Source organism: Kogia breviceps, chromosome 3 (assembly GCF_026419965.1).
Source record: "Kogia breviceps isolate mKogBre1 chromosome 3, mKogBre1 haplotype 1, whole genome shotgun sequence".
NCBI lineage: Eukaryota > Metazoa > Chordata > Mammalia > Artiodactyla > Physeteridae > Kogia > Kogia breviceps.
In genome coordinates this window covers 85,060,866-85,084,616 of record NC_081312.1, presented here as the reverse complement: position 1 = coordinate 85,084,616, position 23,751 = coordinate 85,060,866, and the positions used below count along the sequence as shown (strand labels likewise).

The window sequence follows — 23,751 nt, the reverse complement described above, 5'->3', positions numbered from 1 at the left end:
TACCATATGATCCAACTAGAGAAAGCCCACGTACAGCAACAAAGACCCAATGCAGCCAAAAAATAGATAAATAAATAAGTTAATTTTTTAAAAAAATGTGGCAAGAATAATGCAAGGAACTGCCATGTATCTTTTACTCATATTTAGCACCTATTTGCCTCATTTGCTTTTGCCATATAAATGCATACTTTTTTCCTCACTCACTTTAAGGGTTAGTTTGAGATTTTGTGCTAAATTTACTGCTAATAATTGTGTGTTTCCAAAGAAAAAGGAAATCATCTAGTGCATAACCACAGTGCAGTATTAAAAATTATCTGACCCATAGGTTTTCATATTTCATCACTTGTTTCAGTAATGTCCTTTATAGCACTTTCCCTACCCCTGAATCAATCTAGGACTACATGTTGCATTTAATTATCATGTCTCATTAATCTCCTTTATTCTGAAACAATTCCTTAGCCTTCATCTTTCCTGACATTGTTATTTTGAAGAGTATATCATTTTATAGAATATTTTTGAATTTGGCTTTGTGTGATGTTTCCTTGGGATTAGATTTGAATTATGCATTTTTGGCAATATTACTAGAGAGTGATATGTTCTTGACATATCTCATCAGGAGGCACTTGACACATCTGTCCCTATATTGTGATATTAGCTTTGATCCCTTAGTATGATGTTGCCTCTGTACTGTGCAATTACTTCCCCTCCCTCCATAGCAATTAATAAATATTTCTGGAGAGAGAGTATATGTTTGAGCATTCTTTTTTTTTAAATTGAGATATAGTTGATTTATAATATTAGTTTCAGGTGTACAGCATAGTGATTCAAAATTTTTATACATTATACTCCATTTAAAGTTATTATAAAATATTGGCTAAGTTCTCTGTGCTATACAATATATCCTTGTTGCTTATTTATTTTTTATACATAGTAGTTTGTACCTGTTAATCCCATACCTCTGTCTTGTTCCCTCTCTTCCCTCTTCCCACTAGTAACCACTCGTTTGTTCTCTGTATCTATGAGACTGTTTCTGGTTTGTTATATTCATTTGTTTGTTTTATTTCTTAGATTCTACATGTAAGTGATAACATACAGTATTTGTCTTTCTCTGACTTATTTCACTAAGCATAATACCCTCTAGGTCCATCCATGTTGTTGCAAATGGCAGAATTTCATTCTTTTTTATGGCTGAGTAATATTCTGGTGTGTGTGTGTGTGTGTCTGTGTGCATGCGCGCGTGTATCACATCTTCTTTCTTCATTCATCTGTTGTTGGATACTTAGGTTGCTTCCATATCTTGGCTATTGTAAATAGTGCCACTATGAACTTTGGGGTGCGTGTATCTTTTTGACTTAGTGTTTTCGTTTTCTTTGGATGTGTGCCCAGGGGTGGAATTGCTGGATGATATGGTAGTTCTATTTTTAGTTTTTTGAGGGCCCTCCATACTGTCTTCCATAGTGGCTGTACCAATTTACATTACCACCAGCAGTGTGCTAGGGTTCCCTTTCTCCATATCCTCTCCAACATTATTTATCTGTGGTCCTCTTGATGGTAGCCATTCTGACAGGAGTGAGGTGATATCTCATTTTTGTTTTGACGGAATTTGTGATAATTAGTGATGTTGAGCACCTTTTCATGTGCCTGTTGACTTTGTATGAACATTCATGATGGGAAAAGTTACAGAAAAACTTGTTTCATACTTTGAAGAGGCTTCAGATGATGCCCTCTGATGATAAGGAATTCAGTGGGAATATTTGAGATTTTTATCTTTAAAGTGGCAATAGTTGCTTTAGAATTAGAGAAAGTTTTTGTTAAAAGCCCTAAAAATTCCCTTAATCAGACAGTCTGAGGTGGGATTATTATAGAAATGGCTTTCAGACCCTTTGTATAACTTGGACCCATCATTTCTTTACAGTCTGGGGGAGATCTCTTTAATAGAGAGCCACTCAGCTCTGCCTCTTCTTTCCCACATGAAATAAATGGACCATCATGGTTAAAATCAGGTTTCTTTATTGAAGCTAGTTTTTTTTTTTTTTTTTTTTTTTTTTTTTTTTTTTTTTTTTTGCGGTATGCGGGCCTCTCACTGTTGTGGCCTCTCCCGTTGCGGAGCACAGGCTCCGGACGCACAGGCTCAGCGGCCATGGCTCACGGGCTTAGTTGCTCCGCGGCATGTGGGATCTTCCCGGACCAGGGCACGAACCCGTGTCTCCTGCATCGGCAGGCGGATTCTCAACCACTGCGCCACCAGGGAAGCCCTGAAGCTAGTTTTTTTAACTGAAGTGGTAGACATAATAAGCAGCTTGAAACTTAGTTGTGGGCTGCTGAGTCATCTTGTGTTAGGTCTGCCTCGGAATTTTTTTTTTTTTTTTCGGTACGTGGGCCTCTCTGGTTGTTTGCTCCGGAGGCACAGGCTCAGCGGCCATGGCTCACGGGCCCAGCCACTCTGCGGCATGTGGGATGCTCCCAGACCGGGGCACGAACCCGCGTCCCCTGCATCGGCAGGCGGACTCTGAACCACTGCGCCACCAGGGAAGCCCCTGCCTTGGAATTTTTGTTGAAGAAGATGAGGTCAAGTGGTGGTAAAAATTAAGTAATAGTGGCACTGGGTTTGCCTTGGCTGGAGGTAGGGCTAGAATCACAAACTAAGAATCTAGTTTACCTTTCTCCTAATGATTTTTGTATCTGAGTGTCCTGCTGTCTCAGCTTCTTTGCATATTGGCCCTAGAAGGCAGTGTTCTAATAAGGGTGGTGCTAGGATTAGGGTATGTTGTTACATTTTCCTAGTTCACTTCAAGCCTTAAATATAGCTTAAATTCTTTCCAGAAGGATACAGAAGACTCAATTTAAGGCAGATACAACACCAGTTTATTTTTTTAATGAGGCTTTAGGAGTTTTATATGTGGTTCTGAGTTGGTACATTTGGGTGACTCTTAGAAGTAATGTATTTTATTTTAATTGAAAGAAGTAATGTATTTTGACTACGCTTCGTTTGGCATTTTATTTTTTAATCTTTGAGAAGATCAGTAAAGTATGGTGCCAGTCTACACAATTGTATTTAAAAAAAGAATCCTAAATGAAGTATTATTTTTAACTGTTTTAGGCCAACAAGCAGAAAGCTTCAGCTCGTAACCTGTTTCTCACCAATAGCCGCAAGGTACGATTATATTTCCCATTTTATGTTTTGCTGGAATATGTTCTTATTATTTAGATCTATGGTTGCTGCTCTTGTCTCTTGCGCCCTGTTGATACTTAATCTAATAGTACTTAAGAGAGTTTCCAAATGTTCTCAATCTATTTTTTTTAACATCTTTATTGGAGTTAATTGCTTTACAGTGTTGTGTTAGCTTCTGCAGTATAATGATGTGAATCAGCTATATGTATACATATATCCCCATATCCCCTCCCTCTTGCGTATATATGTCAGTGTTACTCTCTGACCTCGTCCTAGCTTACCTTTCCCCCACTCTGCGTCCTCAAGTCCATTTTCTACGTCTGTGTCTTTTTCTTTTTTTTTTAAACATCTTTATTAGAGTATAATTGCTTTACAATGGTGTGTCAGTTTCTGCTTTATAACAAAGTGAATCAGTTATACATATACATATGTCCCCATATCTCTTCCCTCTTGCACCTCCCTCCCTTGCACCCTCACTATCCCACCCCTCTAGGTGGTGACATCTGCGTTCGCTAGAACCTTTTTTTTTTTTTTTTTTTTTTTTAGATTCCATATATATGTGTTAGCATACGGTATTTGTTTCTCTCTTTCTGACTTACTTCACTCTGTATGACAGATTCTAGGTCCATCCAGCTCACTACAAATAACTCAATTTCGTTTCTTTTTCAGTCTATTTTAAAAATAAAATTGCTCTTCCTTGCATTTCTGGTTTTCAAATTTTGGGGGGTAAGACCATAGCCTACTGTTAATTCCTTGGGCTAATCATGCAGTCATCCTGTGCTCAGTCTCTTCATCTAAGAAATGATGGTATTAATACTTTTCCCTTAGAGGGAATTAATGCAACTTTCTTTGGGTATTGTGAGAATTAGATGAGGTAACCTTACTAGTTGTGTTTCCCTGGGCTAGTTACTCATCCTCATTTCCTCATCTATATATAAAATATCAACTTCATAGGGTTTTTGTGGAGAATGAATTAGTTTAATATATGTTAAGCTTAGAATGGTGCCTAACGTATAATAAACACTGACAGCTATTATTATTATTAAAAAAATTTTTTTGGTCATGCCACATGGCTTGTGGGATTTTAGCGCCCCAACCAAGGATTGAACCCCTGGGCCCTTAGCAGTGAGTGTGCAGAGCCCTAACCACTAGACCACCAGGGAATTCCCAAAAGCTTTTATTATTAATGTGAATGATAATATTTCAAAACTTCCAGAACATCTTAGGTTATTATACTTTTTTTTCATCTTCTAAGGCAATGTGTCTGTAGATTTCTCATCCCTGATACTACTTTGTGGTCTGGGACTGGCTCACAGGACTGTATAGAGATGTTAATCAGATTAGGGAGAAAGAGATGTGGCCTTAGGAGGACTATATGCCCTAAACAGGTTGAGGGATGATGTGGTTTAGAGCCCAGGGAGAACTGGCCCGGGTGTTGGTCCTCCTCCATTGTGATAACATTGTTGTCACTTGCAGCTCGCCCACCAATGCATGAAGGAGGTGCGTCGAGCTGCCTTGCAGGCCCAGAAAAACTGTAAGGAGACCTTACCTCGTGCTCGCCGCCTCACCAAGGAAATGCTTCTATACTGGAAGAAGTATGAGAAGGTGGAGAAGGAACACCGCAAACGTGCAGAGAAGGAAGCCTTGGAGCAGCGGAAGTTGGATGAAGAAATGCGGGAGGTAGGGCAATAGCATGAAATTTTGAAAACCATAATTGCTGCAGCCATATTAAGAGATTGGTTAGCATTTCATAAGTTATAAATCTAACCAATGAAATGGTTGAAAAAATATTTTAAGACATAACTTTGAGTATAGTGATTTTAGTCCAGTAAATCAGTTCTGTTTTTATTCTTTTAGTAAGCCCCTCTTCCTGGCCTTCACCTCTCTTCTATGCTCATTTCCTCTCTTCTTTTTTTTTTTTTTTAAATTTTATTTATTTTTGGCTGTGTTGGGTCTTCGTTGCTGAACGTGGGCTTTCTCTAGTTGCGGCAAGTGGGGGCCACTCTTCGTTACGGTGCGTGGGCTTCTCATTGCAGTGGCTTCTCTTGTTGCAGAGCACGGGCTACAGGCGTGTGAGCTTCAGTAGTTGTGGTGCATGGGCCTTGTTGCTCCAGGGCATGTGGGATCTTCCCAGACCAAGGCTTGAACGTGTGTCCCCTGCATTGGCAGGCGGATTCGTAACCTCTGTGCCACCAGGGAAGTCCCCATTTCTTCTATTCTTTGTAGCTTTATTCTTTTGAATATTTCTGGAGGACACCTTTCCCCAGCCTCCCTCCACCAAAAAAAAGAAAAGGAATGAAAGAAAAGGAAAACAGCTTAGAGCTTGTCTGGGCTTGGTTCCAGATGCTGGCTGTAATTTCGATTTGTTGGAAGATGAGGGCTGGTTGCCAAATTTAGGGCCAGATAGGGACAATGGACAACTAGTTCAGTTTTCTGAGACACCTCCCCCCTCCCCACCCTCTGCCACCTACTTTTCTGTTTTAACTTGCAGTCAGTTCTCTTGCTAAGCTTGATATCAGCTAAGAGTATTATTCAGGGAAGCAAGAGGAGAGATTAAGAGGACAGAGTTATTATGTTGCCATTGGTAAACCCATTGGGATGAGTGGAAGGACAGTTGAGGTCTGGAGAAGGAAGGGAATCAGAGGATTGAATGTTTTCTTTCGGGTATAGGTAGTACTCCTGTCAAAGCAGAGCCGTGGAGACTCTTTGGAGTTCTTGGTCTTCCCTCATGTCTCATGCCTTTGAGGGGGAATATGGATTTTGCCCAGTTCTCTTAAGTCCCTGGGTGACTTGTTTCTTTGCATGGAAGATAAACGTATTATTGAATTAGTAAACTTTTGATGCTAATGGAAATATTTGCTTACTGAGTTTAGAGGCATTTGAGTTAGTCACAGATCTTGAAGTTTTGAAACTGACTTGGCTTATGATCTAGGTTTGTGAGACATTCTTTCAATTATGTTGATAGCTAACTGATGAGACTTTCATCTGTGATTATGTTGACTTATGTGTCTTTTTCTCTGAATATTTGAATTAAGACATTTTGATGTATCCTTGTTCCCTTAATTTGCCTTCTTCATTTAGACACATAGTAGTTGACTTCCTTAAGGTTGAAGGAAATGTTACTTTTTATGGTTTAACTTAGAAAGGTTTTCTTTTAATTTTTGGCCTCACTGCTGCCTCTTGCTGGATCTTAGTTCCCCCACCAGGGAATGAACCTGTGCCCCCTGCAGTGGAAGCACAGAGTCTCAACCACTGGACCACCAGGGAAGTTCCTAGAAAGGTTTTCTTGACAGTACTTTAGCTTTAGAACATGAACATCTATATCCTTTATGAAAATAAATCAGTTTTCTCTCAAACTCTCAGTTTTTTTCTAATCTGAATTTGGCTAAAGTGTTATAAAACCTTAAGGAGAAAGTCTAGTTTTGTGTAGCAAACTTTGGGACTTATGTCCTTCCTGGCCATGTTCCTTATTTTATTGTTGTCTTTCTTTTGTGGAGGTGGATCCAAGGATAAATCAAGTATACTGTATATGAATTTTATTATAAAATAGTTCATGCAGAATAATGATTCTTTGATTTGGTATTTATTGTGTATGCTGTATTTCATATAATTCAGTCTTTTGGATCATTTGCTTACTCATTTTATTGTTTATCTTGAAGAATGATTTTTACTGACATAATGATTATTTTTCTTACTAGGTTATTTCAGAGGCACTTTGAATTTAACTTTCTCATATTTTAAAAAATGGTATATGTGTTTGTGATTTTGTATTTGGTCTATATTCATGTTTTATAGCTATCATTATCACAGATGAACAGTAGGCTGTTTTGGGGAGCATTTTCTTTTCTTCATGGGCTTCTTATTCTCAGATACCTCCTGCATTGACTTTCAGAATAATTTATAGCTCTTCATCACTTATTTTGCCTTTTAGTGTTAAAGAAGAGTTTTGAACACATTTATGTTTTTAAAGATAATAAAGCTGGGCTTCCCTGGTGGCGCAGTGGTTGAGAGTCCACCTGCCGGTGCAGGGGACACAGGTTTGTGCCCTGGTCTGGGAAAATCCCACATGCCATGGAGCAGCTGGGCCCGTGAGCCATGGCTGCTGAGCCTGCGCTTCCGGAGCCTGTACTCTACAACGGGAGAGGCCACAACAGTGAGAGGCCCACGTACCGCAAAAAAATAAAAAAAAAAATAATAATAAAGCTGTACACATGTATTTATCACCCAAGTTATTAAGTAAAGCATGTTGTTTGAATTTAGTTGGTATCTCAGTGCCATTAAAGAAAAGTAATATAGTAAAGAAATAAGCATTTTAGACAGAAGCCTAGTGGAAAAAAAGATTTTATTTTGTAAAGGGGAGCAAAACATAGGTTATTATTAGGCTATAAATGAAGATTATTCCTTGCTTTTAGTACCACTGACTTAGTTATAATAAAATTTGTTCATTCGCAATTTTTACCTTTCTAAAGGTAAAGAATCTGTAAAGGAATTGTTTGCAAACTATGTATAGGTTTAGTGAATTCTGTTCACTACCCTTGAATGTGATTGGTGATTTGACTCTTCACTTTCATCTTTTTTCCCCTTTAGGCCAAGAGGCAGCAGCGAAAACTGAACTTCCTCATCACCCAGACAGAGTTGTATGCCCATTTCATGAGTCGCAAACGAGATATGGGTCACGATGGGATCCAGGAAGAAATCTTAAGGAAACTGGAAGATAGTTCTACACAGAGACAAATTGACATTGGCGGAGGGGTGGTAGTTAACATCACACAGGAGGATTATGGTGAGTCCTGAATCAGGAGTGAGAGGAAGGAGACACTCAGAATTTTTTCATATCTCAGGTTATACTCATCATTAATTCTTGCAAGTTTTGTCTTGATCTATAGGTAATATTGATCAAAAGGGGGATTTATTTTATTGGAGTAGGGAAACTGTGAATGTTTGTATAAAATAAGCGTATAAAAAACTTTTATTAAAGAATTTGAAAAGGAAAGGGTGTGGTTACATGATCTTGCAAATTTGGGAATACTTTGTGTGTTGATTTGTTAGTAGAAATAAAAGGTATCAGAAGAATCCAGTGAACATATCTAATTAGAGAAAATCATCTCTCACGTAACAGGATTCTTGGTGATGTGCGTAAAGCATGAGAAGAGACTGTTTGGTATTTTTGTGACCACACAGAAAGGGAGGAATTGGGGTAAAGTTTGAGAGGAAGTTCACAGAGAATAGTGGTCAAGATCATGTTGAGTAAGAATAAGAGAAAATGAGAGTGCTTCAGATTATGTTGGGATTTATACAGTCTCTGTTTCTTCTTTTGGAATAGTTTCACCCAGTATAAATATATTACAATTTTTTAAAAAAGAAATTATTTATTTATTTATTTTTGGCTGTGTTGAGTCTTCCTTTCTGTGAGAGGGCTTTCTCTAGTTGTGGCGAGCGGGGGCCACTCTTCATTGCGGTGCGCGGGCCTCTCACTGTCGTGGCCTCTCTTGTTGCGGAGCACAGGCTCCAGATGCGCAGGCTCAGTAGTTGTGGCTCACGGGCCCAGTTGCTCCGCGGCATGTGGATCTTCCCAGACCAGAGCTCGAGTCCGTGTCCCCTGCATTGGCAGGCAGATTCTCAACCACTGCGCCACCAGGCAAGCCCCTATATTACAATTTTTTTTTTTTATTTTATTTATTTTATTTTTTTTGCGGTACTTGGGCCTCTCACTGTTGTGGCCCCTCCCGTTGTGGAGCACAGGCTCCGGAGGCACAGGCTCAGCGGCCATGGCTCACGGGCCCAGCCGCTCCGCGGCATGTGGGATCCTCCCAGACCGGGGCACGAACCCGTGTCCTCTGCATCGGCAGGCGGACTCTCAACCACTGCGCCACCAGGGAAGCCCTATATTACAATTTTGAATCCTCATTGTCTTGCTTTTCCTGGCTTCAGCATTGCTTCGTGCAAGGAACACAGGATTGGGAGACTGGGGCTCAGTCTCCTGGTGGCTTTTGTGAGCTGGCTTTGGCTCCTAGAGACCATGGCAGCCCTCTGCCTCCATTGCCACTTCCAGGTCCTTACCTCTATCAAGTAATTTGAGTCTTTCTTCTCCCTCACCCTCTGTGAACTTAGGGATAAATAGAATGTGGGCGTCAGGGATCCACATATGGTAGTATAAATTGCATCCTTAAAGGAGCTCAGTTAATGAGGTGTTATAATCTACACGTTTCCCTTTTCAGATAGTAACCATTTCAAAGCCCAGGCCCTGAAGAATGCTGAAAATGCTTACCACATTCATCAGGCTCGGGTGAGTCTTAAAAATGAAATGTTGGGCCCTGGAAATACAACTCTTTACTTAGGTGGTCTTCCTTTAATCTTAATCATATTTTCAGTTAAAAACATTAATGGATGTGTACGTGTGTATGTGACTGCATTGGGGGTGTGTGTGTCTCTATTTACTTTAGAGTAATAGAGGAATACCTGAAGAAAGATGGGAAACGAGTATTCACTTGTCTGAGCTTTAAGAATGTGTTGATTGATGCTAAGACAGTTTGTCTATTTTTTTTTTCTGTCCTCCCTGGTAATCATGGGTGATACAGAATGAAGTGCATCATGGTTGTTTAGTGAAAAAGTCCACACTGTTGTTTGTTAAGAAAGTGATATCATGTGTTAAAACTGCTAAGTTAGCACCTTCTTTCACTTTAGTAATAACTTGCTTATTCATGATATAGTGACATTTAATGAAATCAGAAAGAAACTGCAGTTAGATCAAATTAAGTAAGGAAAATAACAGTTTAATATACTGCATAGGAGCCCCTGTGTAACTTTGACAGGGTCCAAGTCAAGGATAGAGACAAACTCAACCTATTCCTCACCAACCCCAACCAGTCAAACAGGTTTTATATCAAATCTTTAATAAATTCATTGATGAAGCAAGTAATTATGTAATATGACTTAGCACCTATCAAAAGTGTATTCTCAATATAATTGTTAAAATAATTTTAAAATATTAGTAATATACTTTAATGTATGCTTGACCCTTGAGTAACTCTGGGAGTTAGGGGTGCCGACCCACCCTGCAGTCAAAAATCTTTGTAAAACTTTACAGTCAGCCCTCCATACCTATGGAACCACATCCACAGATCCAGCCAACCACAGGATCAAGTAGTACTCTTGCACATACTTAGTGAAAAAACTTCACGTATCAGTTGACCCACACAGTTCAAACCCATGTTGTTCCAGAGTCAAGTGTATTATGCTTACATGTATTATATTACATTATATTATCAGAAAGTTTGTTCCAACTAGCACAAGTTAGATATATTGACATTATGAATTTTATTTGAATTTAATTATTTTCCTCTTATATATTTCTTCTAATATATTTTTATTTTCCAGACAAGGTCATTCGATGAAGATGCAAAAGAAAGTCGAGCAGCTGCCCTACGGGCAGCAAACAAGTCTGGCACTGGGTTTGGGGAGAGTTATAGCCTGGCAAACCCATCTATCCGGGCTGGTGAGGATATTCCACAGCCTACAATTTTTAATGGCAAATTAAAAGGTTATCAGCTGAAAGGCATGAATTGGTTGGCAAATCTCTATGAACAGGTGAATTTTAGAACTATGTCATACCCACTCTGTTTTGTTTGTTATCTGTTTTACTAAAGTCGTTGGTTCAGTGTATTGTGAAATGAGCACAAGATAATGTTTTAGATTTCATCCTTTTTAAAAAGCTTTATCATTTGACAGGAATCAGAAAGATGTCTCTATATTTCTAACCTGGAGATTTTATTGGGGATTATTTGTATTATGTATAAAGTTTGTCTTAAGTGGTCTTAGTAATAAACCTGATTGCATTTGTACCTGTATTAGATTAGCTGAAAAACTGGCTTTGGCATGTTTGTCTCATGATTCAGAGTTGTAGCTGTGGCATTGGCAAAAGGAATCATTACAGTAGTAATAGTGCTGAATCTGGGTATCTCTAGACACTTTCGTTTGAACAAGTCTGACATTTTGGGTAGTTCATTTTGGCAGTAAGTTGAACCCTGTGTAATGCAATGTGAGAGGTGTTGACTATGTGTATTTTTTTTCCAGGGTATTAATGGCATTCTTGCCGATGAAATGGGACTTGGTAAGACAGTACAGAGCATTGCCCTCCTTGCCCATCTGGCTGAGGTGGGTAGATGCATGCAGTCTTTTCATCTTCCTCTGTCTCCATCCTAGGGTCATTTTCTATTGAGAATCAGCCATTATCAAGTAGTACGCTAGACTCTGTAACATACCAAGACAGTAGGACTTGCTCCTTGCCTTCAAGACCTTTACAGGTTGATACAGTGTGGTGAAACATTCTGGTTTTCAAGAAGACTAGGACAGTTTCTAAGCATGTGTGTTTTCATTCCCCATCTCACACTTCTGTAGAGAACCACCATTGTAGTGGCAAAAACACTGTAGTTAGTTAGATCAGAAGACCTGCTTTCACATCTCAGCTCTGTGCTTACTAGTAGTGTAAACTTGGACAATTCACTTAGCCTCTTTTGCCCTGACTTCACTTTAACTCTGTGAGGTTTAGTTTCCACTTCTGCAAAGTGGGGATAATATCTACCTTACAGGAAATTTGTAAGAATTAAATGAGAAGAAATGCGTGAAAGCATTTTGAAAAATGCAGAAAACTCTATACCAATTAAATAATAGTAAAATAGTTGTGATCATCTAGTATAAGGAAAAGCAACACATACAAGTCAGTATGTCATAAGTGCTTTGTGAATGATATAAACTAGGACCTGTAAGGGCGGGTGGGGAGTAATTGCTTGGTATTTTTTTCTCAAGGTGTGTGTGAGCAACTACCTTGCCTGTGTTATTATTAACATAGAATATTATCATTGAGTGTGCAGGTATGGGAGATACAAACCATTTCTCTTGTTATAATGCATCTCCTATTCTTAAACTCCTCTTGTCATTAATTATAATTTTGAATTAAATTTCTTCAGTTTTCCTGCAGTTGGCTGACACAGTTTTTCTGTTTCAGAGAGAGAACATTTGGGGACCTTTCTTAATAATTTCACCTGCTTCTACACTTAACAATTGGCACCAGGAGTTTACTAGATTTGTTCCTAAATTTAAGGTAAAAATCAACAATTCTCTTGCTTTTTAAAATAAACTTTCTTACTCCTTTTTTGCTGCCTTACTTAATTGCTCATAATAGCTTTTAATTTCTTGCATTTTTTTCAAAATAACCTTGCATACATTTCCTATCAAAGTTACTGATGGGAGCAATAAGAGAGCATATTACATCCTTATGTTTTATGAGAAAGCCAAAGTCCAGTTTGAGTGATTTGCTGCATTGACCACATGAATTGTAGCTCCTCGTTGTACTGCCATAATAGAAAATGTCTACCTTGCTGGCTTAATATAGGTTTTGATAAATCAAGGTACATATACTATAATTTATGGCATTGTTGTCCACACTCCCCCCTCCCAATTTATTAATAGATTATCTATTTTCTTGACACTCCAAAGCCAGCTCTTCAGTCTTGGTCCAGATTATAATGTCTAAGGTAGATAATGTGAAAGTTGCATTTAACTAATTCAGGGGAAAAGAATTGAGATTTAAGTAGGATGTGATCAGCAGAGAAATATGCTGCATCAAGTATGGACAAGATTTAAATAGAGGTTTAATTATGTAGAGTTGTTGGAATGTAAGAAAGAATGGATAGGATTTTTTATATTATTTGCAAGTAAAAAGAAGGAAATGAGTTAAATATTTGTTTTGTCCCTAAAGGAATATAATGATAATGAAGTTGCATGTGGTAAGGAGGAGTTTTTGGAGATATGTATCAAGAGATATTGACATGATCTCTGATCTTGGGTCTCCATAATAATCATGGGTTCCATGCAATTAAAGAGGTCATGGGAGGTGTTTTTCTGGCTTATACTTTATAAGGAATAGGGACGTGTCTGGGATATTCCACTCTGGGGCACCTTTGTGTCTGTGGCCCCACCTTTGTGGCTGAATTAATAGACTTAGTAACTGTTTACAAGGCACATTAGGTATATATATGGCTTTTAGCTTGGCTGACTCATTCTTAACTTTCTAAGGAGGTGAGATCGTTCAAAGGCAATTTATTGAATATTTTCTCTAGAGTTTTTTTCACATTGAATAAGGAGCCCCTCATTATTTTTCTGCTTTCTTGTTGTTGTTATTGTTGTTTAGTACATGTCAAACAATAGGAGCTTGAAAAATTAAGTCAAAATTTTCTTCCAAACCACTAAAGTTTTCAATATTTCCTTCACTGGCCGATAGATGGCAATGTAGTACTACTTTAGTCATTGGTACCTCTCCTTTGACTTTATACCCATGCCTGAGACTGTTTTCCTTTGCATGTGGAGTTTCCTTTTGAAGCTCTAGTCTAGGGGTCAATAAAATATGGCCTGTTGGCCAATTGAAAGTGTACAATTCAGTAGTATTAAGTACATTTACAGTGTGGTACAATAATCACTGCTATCTTATTGCAGAACTTTATCATCATACCAAGCAGAAATCTCCTTCCCATTAAGCAGTCACTTCCTATTTCCCTTTCCCTCTTTCCCCTGGCTACCACAAATCTGCTTTATGTCTCTGTGGTTTGGTTATTCCGAATATTTTGTATACCTGGAATGTGGCCTTTTATGTCTGGCTGCTGCTTTTCACTTAGTAGGTTTTTCAAGGTTCATCATGTTGTAACATGTATCAGCACTTCATTCCTTTTATGACTGAATAATATTTCAGTCATAATATTATAACATATAATATTATAGTGAATAATATTTCATTATCTGGGTATACTGTATTTTGTTTATCCATTCATCCGTTGATGGGTATTTTGATTGTTCCTTTTGACTATTGTTAATAGTGCTGCTATAAACATTCATGTACAGGTTTTTGTTTGAACATCAGTCCTGTTTTCAGTTCTTTGGGGTATATACCTAGGAGTGGAATTGCTAAGTCACTTTATATTTAACTTATTGAGAAATCCACCATGTGTTCTTTTGTGCAGCTTATGAGCTAAGCATAGTTCTTACTTTTTAAAATTGTTGATTAAAAAAGAATATTTCGTAGCAAGTGATATATGAAATTTAAATACATGTGTATTGGAATACAGCCACACCTTTGATTATTTATTATTTATGGCTGCGTTCACAGTACAACAGCACAGTTGAGTAGTTGTGGCAGAGACTGTGTGGCCTACAAAACTAAAATTACTTACTATCTGGCCATTTATAGAAAAAGTTTGATGACCTCTACTCTATTGATTCATTGTTTCTATTACCATTACTCCTTTAAATTGTCAGAAGTGTGTTTGCTTCCCTGTAGAACATAGTTAGAAGTAGACTCTGCTCAGATTTGTAGTCTGGTTACATTCAAAACATACTTAGATCTATGATGATAACATCAGAAAGTTCATTTTATTTGGCAGGTGTCCGAGTGACACTCATTTTATGGTTCCTAGTATGATTAGTGCCTCTGACCTCCTCCTTTTCCTCATGAAATAAGATTTACATTTTTTCTCTAGTTAATGTACCACTTTTCATTCCTGAATTTGGCTATTCTGTATGTTTTCTATTTCATTTATTTCTGCTCTTTTATTATCCTTGTCTACTTTTTTTGTAAACTTTTTTCTTTTTCTGTCATCTTGAGATGGAGCTTAGATTGTTGATTTTCAGCTTTTTCTAATGTATATTTAAGGGTATTGCTTTCTAAGCATGACTATAGCCATCCAAAGGTTTGATGTGTCACATTTTCATTATCTTACAATGCAAAATACTGTCAGCTTCTACTACTGTAAGTTCTTATTTGATTCATGGGTTATTTAAAAGTGTTGTTTTTACTCTGTACACAAAGGATGATTTTCTAGTTATCTTTTTGTTATTTATAGCTTAAATCCACTGATAAGAAAACATGCTTTTTATTATTTTAATCCTTTGAAATTTGTTGCTTTATTTTCATGACCCAGCATTGGTCAGTTTTTATAAATGTCCTGTGTGTGTTTGAAAATAATAGTTATTCTGCACTTGTTGAGTACAGTGTTGTATATATGTTGATTAGGTCAAGTTTGTTAACTTGTTCAGCTCTTTTGTATCTTTACTGATTTTTTTTGTCTACCTCTCCTATTACTGACTGAAAGAGGTATGTTAATGTTTACAACAATTATGGATTTATCCATTCTGTTTTCTTCTGTTTTTGCTTTGAGGCTGTGAGATGTATACAAATTTATAATTTTATCTTCCTGGTGAATGAACCTTTTATTATTATTTTATTTCTTTTTTGCGATACGCGGGCCTCTCACTGTTGTGGCCTCTCCCGTTGCGGAGCACAGGCTCCAGACGCGCAGGCTCAGTGACCATGGCTCACGGGCCCAGCCGCTACGCGGCATGTGGGATCTTCCCGGACCGTGGCACAAACCCACGTCCCCTGTATCGGCAGGCAGACTCTCAACCACTGCGCCACCAGGGAAGCCCTGAACCTTTTATTATTATGAAATTCCTCCTTTAAGACTTTTGCCTTAAAGTCTATTTTCTCTGATATTAAATAGCTTTCTTTTGGTTAGTATTTGCATGGTATCTTTTTCGTCTTTTTACTTTTAACCATTCTATATCCTTACATATAAGGTGTATTTCGTGCCTTTTATTTGGAATATCTGTGCTTACTTTTAATGTAATTATTGATATATTGTGTTTAAATCTGCTGCCTTGCTCTTTGCTTTCTACCTCTTTTTTTAAATAGGGTTGTTATTGTGTTTATGCTTTTTAGTATTTACTTTTAAAATATTTATTTATTTATTTGATAGTGCGGGGACTTTAGTTGCGGCTCACCAGCTCCTTAGTTGCGGCATGCATGTGGGATCTATTTCCCCAACTAGAGATCGAACCCGGGCCCCCTGCATTGGGAGTGCAGAGTCTTAACCACTGTGCCACCAGGGAAGTCCCTGCTTTCTACTTCTTTCACCTGTTCAGCTTTACTTTTTTCCCCTTTTGAATCCTTTTGGATTGATTAGATTTTATCATTCCTTTTTTTTCTTCCCCTTTTAAACTTGCTAATAATATATTCATTCTGTTATTCAGTAGATACCCAGGAGAATATCACATGCACCCTTAACTTTTTCAAAAGTAATATAAATTAGTACTGTTAATACTTTCCAGACAGTACAAAGACCTTAGTATAGTACTGTAACTACATCCCCCTTCTCTAGACTTACATGCTGTTGTTTTTGTATATATTTTATATTTTAAACCCCAGAAGACATTATTATTTATACATTTAAAACTTACTTAGATTTATTCATATTACATATTCATTGCTCATTGATCTTCATTCCTCCTTGCATATTTGTGTTTCCATTTGGCTGACGTTTTTCAAAAGAACAAAAGACATCAAGCTACGGATTCTAGAAGCACTTTGAGCCCCATAACAATAAAAAGAATGAAAGTCACACCTAGATACATCACAGAAAAAGTGCTGAATTTTGTGTTCTTTTGTTTCTCCATGCTTTAGTCTGGATATTTCCTTCTGACCTCTCTTCTAGTTCACTAATTTTCCTTCAACTGATTCTATCTGCTGTTAAACTCGTCACTGAATTTTTTTTTTTAATGTTTAAAAATATCTTTGTACTTTAAAGATGTTCTGTGTTTTCCAGTTCTACTTCTTATGGTTGTTTTCCTGTATGTTATGTGTCTTTTTCTCCCCGCTCCAGCTACTTTTTTTTTTTTTTTAATAAATTTGTTTTATTTATTTATTTATTTTTTGTACCTGGGAGGATTTTTTTTTTTTTTTTTTATGGTACGCGGGCCTCCCACTGTTGGGGCTTCTCCCGTTGCGGAGCACAGGCTCCGGACGCGCAGGCCCAGCAGCCATGGCTCACGGGCCCAGCCGCTCCGCGGCATGTGGGATCCTCCCGGACCGGGACACGAACCTGTGTCCCCTGCATCGGCAGGCTGACTCTCAACCACTGAGCCACCAGGGAAGCCCTATTTATTTATTTTTGGTTGTGTTGGGTCTTCGTTGCTGCACGCAGGCTCTCCCTAGTTGTGGCGAACAGGGGCTATTCTTCGTTGCGGTGCATGGGCTTCTCATTGCAGTGGATTCTCCTGTTGCTGCGCACGGGCTCTAGGCACGTGGGCCTCAGTAGTTGTGGCACACAGGCTCTAGAGAACAGGCTCGGCAGTTGTGGTGCACAGGCTTAGTTGCTCCGCAGCATGTGAGATCCTCCTGGACCAGGGCTCAAACCCATGCATTGGCAGGTGGATTCTTAGCCACTGCACCACCAGGGAAGCCCTCGTCATTGAATTCTTAATTTTAATTATTATATTTTTTCAGTTCTAAAAATTCCCTTTGATTCTTTTATAGTTTCTAGTATACCACTGAAATTCTCAATCTTTTAATTCAATGAACAAACTTGCGTTTTTTTTTTTTTTTTTTTTTTTTTTTTGGCAGCATTGGGTCTTTGTTGCTGCACGCAGGCTCTTTCTAGTTGTGGCGAGCGGGGGCTACTCTTCATTGCGGTGCATGAGCTTCTCATTGGGTGGCTTCTCTTGCTGTGGAGCACAGGCTCTAGGCACACGGGCTCAGCAGTTGTGGCTCGCGGGCTCTAGAGCACAGGCTCAGTAGTTGTGGCTCACGGGTTTAGTTGATCTGCGGCATGTGGGATCTTTCCGTATCAGGGCTCGAACCCATGTCCCCTGTACTGGCAGGCAGATTCTTAACCGCTGCACCACCCGGAAAGCCCTAAACTAGCATTTTTTTAAAAGTCTGTTTCTAAAATTTTTGTTATCTAGATCTCCTGTGGGTTTGTTTCTTTTATCTACATTTCATGTTGGTTTTCAGTTTTGTGGTCTAGTCTTTCCGTATCTGATTTTTTTGTTTTGTTTTGTTTTAATGCCAGACATTGTGTAGGAAAAATTGTAGAGATAATTGTGGGCTCTGGATACTGTTTTCTTCTTCCTGAGAGAGGATTAATGTGTGTTTGGGGTTTTGTTGTGGATTTTTTTGCCTATAGTAATTTTTTTTCTGGGGCAATAATAATCCAAAGCCCCCTTAATCTAGTCAGGAATTGAGATGATTTGAAACCAGGATTCAGTACCTGATAAAGCAAGTGTATGTATAGTTTACCTTTACTACCAGTATGTATCTATCTTTTGATTCCCAACTTAAGGCCAGGGAGGTGGGTGGTTATCAGAATCCCTCCTCCTTCAACTACAGTTTTTGTTTTGTGGGTCCTGTGTCTCTTTACAAAAAAATACAAACAAAAACAAAAAAACAACTTTTCAGTTTCTTAGCCTCTCAACTAGAACTTTTAGGAAGGATCAGCACCCACAGGGGGAACGTGTTCCAGGTGCCAGGCTTTCCTCTCTTTTCTAGATCTGGGCTCTATAATTCTCCACTGGCTCAGTAGCTCTGATGTCTTCAAACAAATGTTTTGTGGGCTTCCCTGGTGGCGCAGTGGTTGAGAGTCCGCCTGCCGATGCAGGGGACACGGGTTCGTGCCCCGATCCGGGAAGATCCCACATACCGCAGAGCAGCTGGGCCCGTGAGCCATGGCCGCTGAGCCTGCGCGTCCAGAGCCTGTGCTCCACAACGGGAGAGGCCACAACAGTGAGAGGCCCGCATACCGAAAAAAAAAAAAAAAAAAAAAATGTTTTGTATCTGTGTTTTAACTTGGTCAGTAGGAGGAGTGCTAGTCCAGCACCTAGTGCAGCAGTGACAGAAGAGGAACTCTTATATTCGTTCTATTAGGTTTTTAAAAAATCATTCTGAATAACGTATTTGTGATGATACTTTTAAGATTATTGCTAGGAAATAATCTGTATATTGGTCCTTTTTCCAGGTGCTACCATATTGGGGAAATCCTCATGATAGAAAAGTTATCAGGAGGTTCTGGAGTCAGGTAACTTTCAGCTTACTGTACATGCATCGACACACACATATACATGTTCACACATATGCGCAGTCATTATTTCTCCAGTTGATTTGAGTAATTTCACTTACATAAAATCTTCTTATATGTTTCTGGGCACTAGGCAAGTGTACTTTCTTTCTTTTACAATGATTTTCCTGTTATAGACAATCAGCTGGACTTCAAGTCCAGGATAAAGTAAGAACTTTTTTCTTTAATAAGCTGAAGACTAGTTTTTAACAAGGTTTGTGGTTAAGATAACTACCTTAAAAACAGTTATGCTTTTAATTCACTGCACGTCTCCTACATTGGCGAAGTATATCTTTAGAGCTATCTTAAACTTCTTGGCCTTAGAAAATAAATTCCATTCCTCATTGTCTTATTATGACTTGTTAGGTATCTCTTTTCACCCTTGCCCTCTTATGTTTACAGAAGACCCTCTACACTCAGGATGCCCCCTTCCATGTGGTTATCACCAGTTACCAGCTGGTGGTGCAGGATGTAAAGTATTTCCAGCGAGTCAAGTGGCAGTACATGGTATTGGATGAGGCTCAGGCGCTCAAGAGTAGTTCCAGGTAACATGAGTAATAGAAATAAAGTCTGTGGACTGAGTATATATAGATACATAGATATGTGTATCTGATATACACACACTTGTGAATGAAGATCAGAGAGATTTGAAAACATGGTATATGGCTTATATATGGTCTTATGGTCTCTGCATAAGCCATATATCTGATCAGAAGGCATAAATTCTCTTTTGCATTTTCATGGAATATGCATATTAATGTTTAGAGTATAAAGATTTTTCTCAACTTTTTTCTCCCTATTCAATACAATAATTATGGCATTTTAACCGATTTTTGTTCTTCAAGGAAATTTTCTCTGGAGGAAGGGGTGTCTGCTCTTTGCTTCAGGGATTATTTTAGACAGGAGGTCTTAGTAGGAAGTAGAATGTTACATTATGTGGATTGTAGCTTCTACTGTTTTATGAAGGTTATCCTAGTCCCTGAATGGTTATTAGATGCCCAAGAATCCTTTTATTAGAAGTTACATGTTTAAAATGTTCTAATACCTTTAAGTTCCCAAACTGAATAGTAAATGAGTGCTTGGCTGTAAAGTGTTACTCAGTGGTATTAGACCTTGGGTTTGTTGGATTTTTATTAACTCTTGGTGAGCACATAGGGCTTTCTTAGAAGTCCATGTTAACTGGCAGGATGGTATTTTCCATGGAACTTTCCATCTTCTAAAGAGCATTATTTCATATTTTACTCTTTTGAAGTAGGGCATGTTTGTGGGTTTGTGGCCAGGAGCAGTAGACTCCCTTTGCGTTTTCTTCTCACCTCACACTGGAAGCGCATAGAGTAATAATTTTAAAACCTACTACTGTAGATAATACTTTATAATTATATGGTTTGTATCAACAAAACTGACCAAAGGTAGTAGAGGACTTTTATCAAGCCAGAAAGGATCCTACTCTGCTATTCGAGGGCTTTTTTTAATGTATACCCTAATACCACGTTTTCAGAGTCAGTTCCTTTGAAATTTCCTCTCGTCAGCTTTGTTGAGTAATATTTTTCAATTGTGTTCATGGTAGAGTATTGATACTTGATTTTGAGTGTTTGTTATTTTTTTGAAAAACATTTTTAGAAATAAGGGTTCTCAATAGGGTGAATATTTACTGCTAACTTGGAATTTGTAATTCATCTTACTGGACAGTGTTCGTTGGAAGATACTCTTGCAGTTTCAGTGTCGGAATCGGCTTTTGCTAACTGGGACCCCCATTCAGAACACCATGGCAGAGGTAGGCACTAGTAAAGACCTCAGTTCTATGTCTGCATTAAACAGAGTGGTTCCAGCACAGAATAAAATTCTTTGCCCATGCCTACCTGGAGTTGTACGGCTTTGTATAAATTACAATCCCCACATAAAAGGAAGAATTTGACCATGGCTTGCCCTAAGTGGTGTTTTTCTTTTGGGGGGGCATCATTACTATTTTCTTATTCTCTGGCAAAAGGCAAATAAATTTCTTTATTCCTTGGTTACTTATATAATAAATTGTGATCACATTAAGAATGCTACTCATCTAATGCAGAGATATTTTTATACTAGAATAAAAAGGTGATATTCTTTGACACTGAGAGGAGCTAAAATTCTTTTTTTCAGGAAGATAATTTTATCTTCTAGAAAAGGGGTCAGGAAACTTTCTGTAAAGAGCCAGATAATAAATATTTAGACTTTATAGGCTGTATAGTCACTGCACAGCTACTCAGCATTCTATTGTAATATGAAAGCAGCTGTAGATGATATATAAATGAATAGGTGTGACTGTGTTCCAATAAAGCTTGATTTATAAAAATAGATGGCAGACCAGACTTGGCACCATAAGGCATAATTTGGTGACCCCTGATCTAGAGTTATTATTAGCAAGTTATGCTGCCTCAGACTGTGTTCATTTGTGGATTGGATCTTTATATAAGATCTTTAAAACTAGCTCACTGCACAAGCTGAGCAGGACTTGAACCTTCAGACTTTCAGTGGGAAATTAATTGAAAAATAGTTACATTTTGCTATAGTACCTTATAGAATTAGAGTTGGTTGATGAGGCAGTGTGCTTACACACTCATTCTCTCTCACTTACTCACACGTATACATGCACCTAGACACAGATACACAGACCTGCAACTTCACTCTCTCTCTCTCCAAACTCTCATCATGCCTTCACATACTGTCGTTTTGTTGCTCTATAGTTATTTTGCTTTTTGTTTGTTTCCAGCTCTGGGCTCTGCTGCATTTCATTATGCCAACATTGTTTGATTCACATGAGGAATTTAATGAATGGTTTTCCAAGGACATTGAGAGCCACGCCGAAAACAAATCTGCCATAGATGAGAGTGAGTACTTTTATGAACTTTCATTCTTTTACCTATTAGTGTAGGCAACTACATAATTCTGTATTTTCTTGTATGTGAAGAATTTTTCTTCTGGTATTCATAGAAGGATCTGAGAGAAAAGGTTTTTCTCTTTTAAAATAATTATGTGCTTTGTGCATATTTAAAAGAGTCCAAAAAGTACTAACTCAGGTGATGCTCCTATAGTGTTGACTAATCAAGGCAGAACAGGCAAAATTCACATTTTGGCTTATGAAATCCTCATTTTCCACATAGATCCTGAAAATTTTTATATTCTTTGTGGAATGGGTTAAGACTTTTTGCCTGTGATAAAACCAGAAAATATTAAAAGGATAATTTTTGTTATTTTCTCTATATATTAGGTTTTGTTTCTTCTGTAAACATTTTTTAACCTTGTTTATCAATTTTTTTTACCTCTTGACTAATATTTTAAGAGAGTTATGAGGTATTTATTACATAACATGAAGTGCCACCTACTAACTATTAGAAAAGTCCTTAAGTAATTTCTTATACTGCATGTTGTTAATTTGCTGATATACTTTGAAAAAATGATTTTGGGGGAACACTGGGAGTCCCAGATAGCTTGCATTAGACCTGTCTGAGAACCCTATTATTGATAGAATGTTCCTAAAATACTCTAAAGGTGGATTCTAATAAAAATAAAGCCATCCTTAACTGGTTTGAGTAAATGAGAGCAAAATGCATTTGCACAGTTGACTCCAGGAAGGTGCTGTAGAAAGTTCAGATCCCTTGGCTTCCTCCTTGTGATTGTTTCAGTCTTCTTTTAGAGAATAATTAAGCCAAAAGGTGTTAGAAAGGTTTAGTGAAGGGTGGTCATGATATTTCTTTTGTTTGTGTTAAATTGATATAATGTATTATTTGTCTGTGGGGCTCCTAACATTTCAGATCAACTCTCTCGCTTACACATGATCTTGAAGCCATTTATGCTGAGGAGAATCAAGAAAGATGTGGAAAATGAATTGTCTGACAAGGTAAGGAAAGAAGACCTTGTGAGTTTATGCCTTAATAGGCACCAACCTAGGGTTCCAGGGTGAAAAGAAATTCCTTGGTAAATGTTTAGTTGAAGGGTAATTAGTTTGATTGATAGGAGACCTTTAAACTTGAGAGGGTCAAAGAAGACTTAAAATGAGTCAAATAATGAAGGCAAGTAATAATTTTTTCTTCTTTTTGTTTTATACTTTTTATTATGGAGAGTTTGAAACATTACAAAAGTAGAAAAAATAGTATAATGAACTCCATATAGTTTAAATGATCAACTCATGAGCTTTTTTTTTTTTTTTTTTTTGTGGTATGTGGGCCTCTCACTGTCGCGGCCCCTCCCATTGCGGAGCACAGGCTCTGGACGCGCAGGCTCAGTGGCCATGGCTCACGGGCCCAGCCGCTCTGCAGCATGTGGGATCTTCCTGGACCGGGGCACGAACCCGTGTCCTGTGCATCAGCAGGTGGACTCTCAACCACTGCGCCACCAGGGAAGCCCAACTCATGACCATTTTTCACCCCTCTACATTATTCTGAAGCAGATCCCAGATGTCTTTTGTTTCATTTATAAATATTTTCATAGGTGTCTCTAAAAGAGGCTCTGGATGCGCAGGCCCAGCGGCCATGGCTCACGGGCCCAGCCGCTCCGTGGCACGTGGGATCCTCCCAGACCAGGGCACAAACCCGTGTCCCCTGCGTCGGCAGGCGGACTCTCAACCACTGTGCCACCAGGGAAGCCCGATTTGGTGTTTTTTAAAATACA

General features: G+C 38.3%; 1 protein-coding gene across 3 annotated transcripts in view; it reads left to right on the top strand.

Moving 5' to 3' along the window:
* The window catches only part of INO80 (INO80 complex ATPase subunit), a 132,234-nt gene that overhangs the window by 40,409 nt on the left and 68,074 nt on the right, over positions 1 to 23,751 (top strand). For all 3 annotated transcript variants that reach the window (XM_059057995.2, XM_059057994.2, XM_059057993.2), the window contains exons 8-19: positions 3,101 to 3,154; positions 4,649 to 4,852; positions 7,760 to 7,955; positions 9,391 to 9,458; positions 10,550 to 10,759; positions 11,246 to 11,326; positions 12,177 to 12,272; positions 19,009 to 19,068; positions 19,510 to 19,652; positions 20,797 to 20,881; positions 21,854 to 21,971; positions 22,896 to 22,981. In XM_059057995.2, the coding sequence (XP_058913978.1) occupies positions 3,101 to 3,154; positions 4,649 to 4,852; positions 7,760 to 7,955; positions 9,391 to 9,458; positions 10,550 to 10,759; positions 11,246 to 11,326; positions 12,177 to 12,272; positions 19,009 to 19,068; positions 19,510 to 19,652; positions 20,797 to 20,881; positions 21,854 to 21,971; positions 22,896 to 22,981 (1,401 nt within the window). The remainder of the gene's footprint in view (positions 1 to 3,100; positions 3,155 to 4,648; positions 4,853 to 7,759; positions 7,956 to 9,390; positions 9,459 to 10,549; positions 10,760 to 11,245; positions 11,327 to 12,176; positions 12,273 to 19,008; positions 19,069 to 19,509; positions 19,653 to 20,796; positions 20,882 to 21,853; positions 21,972 to 22,895; positions 22,982 to 23,751) is intronic.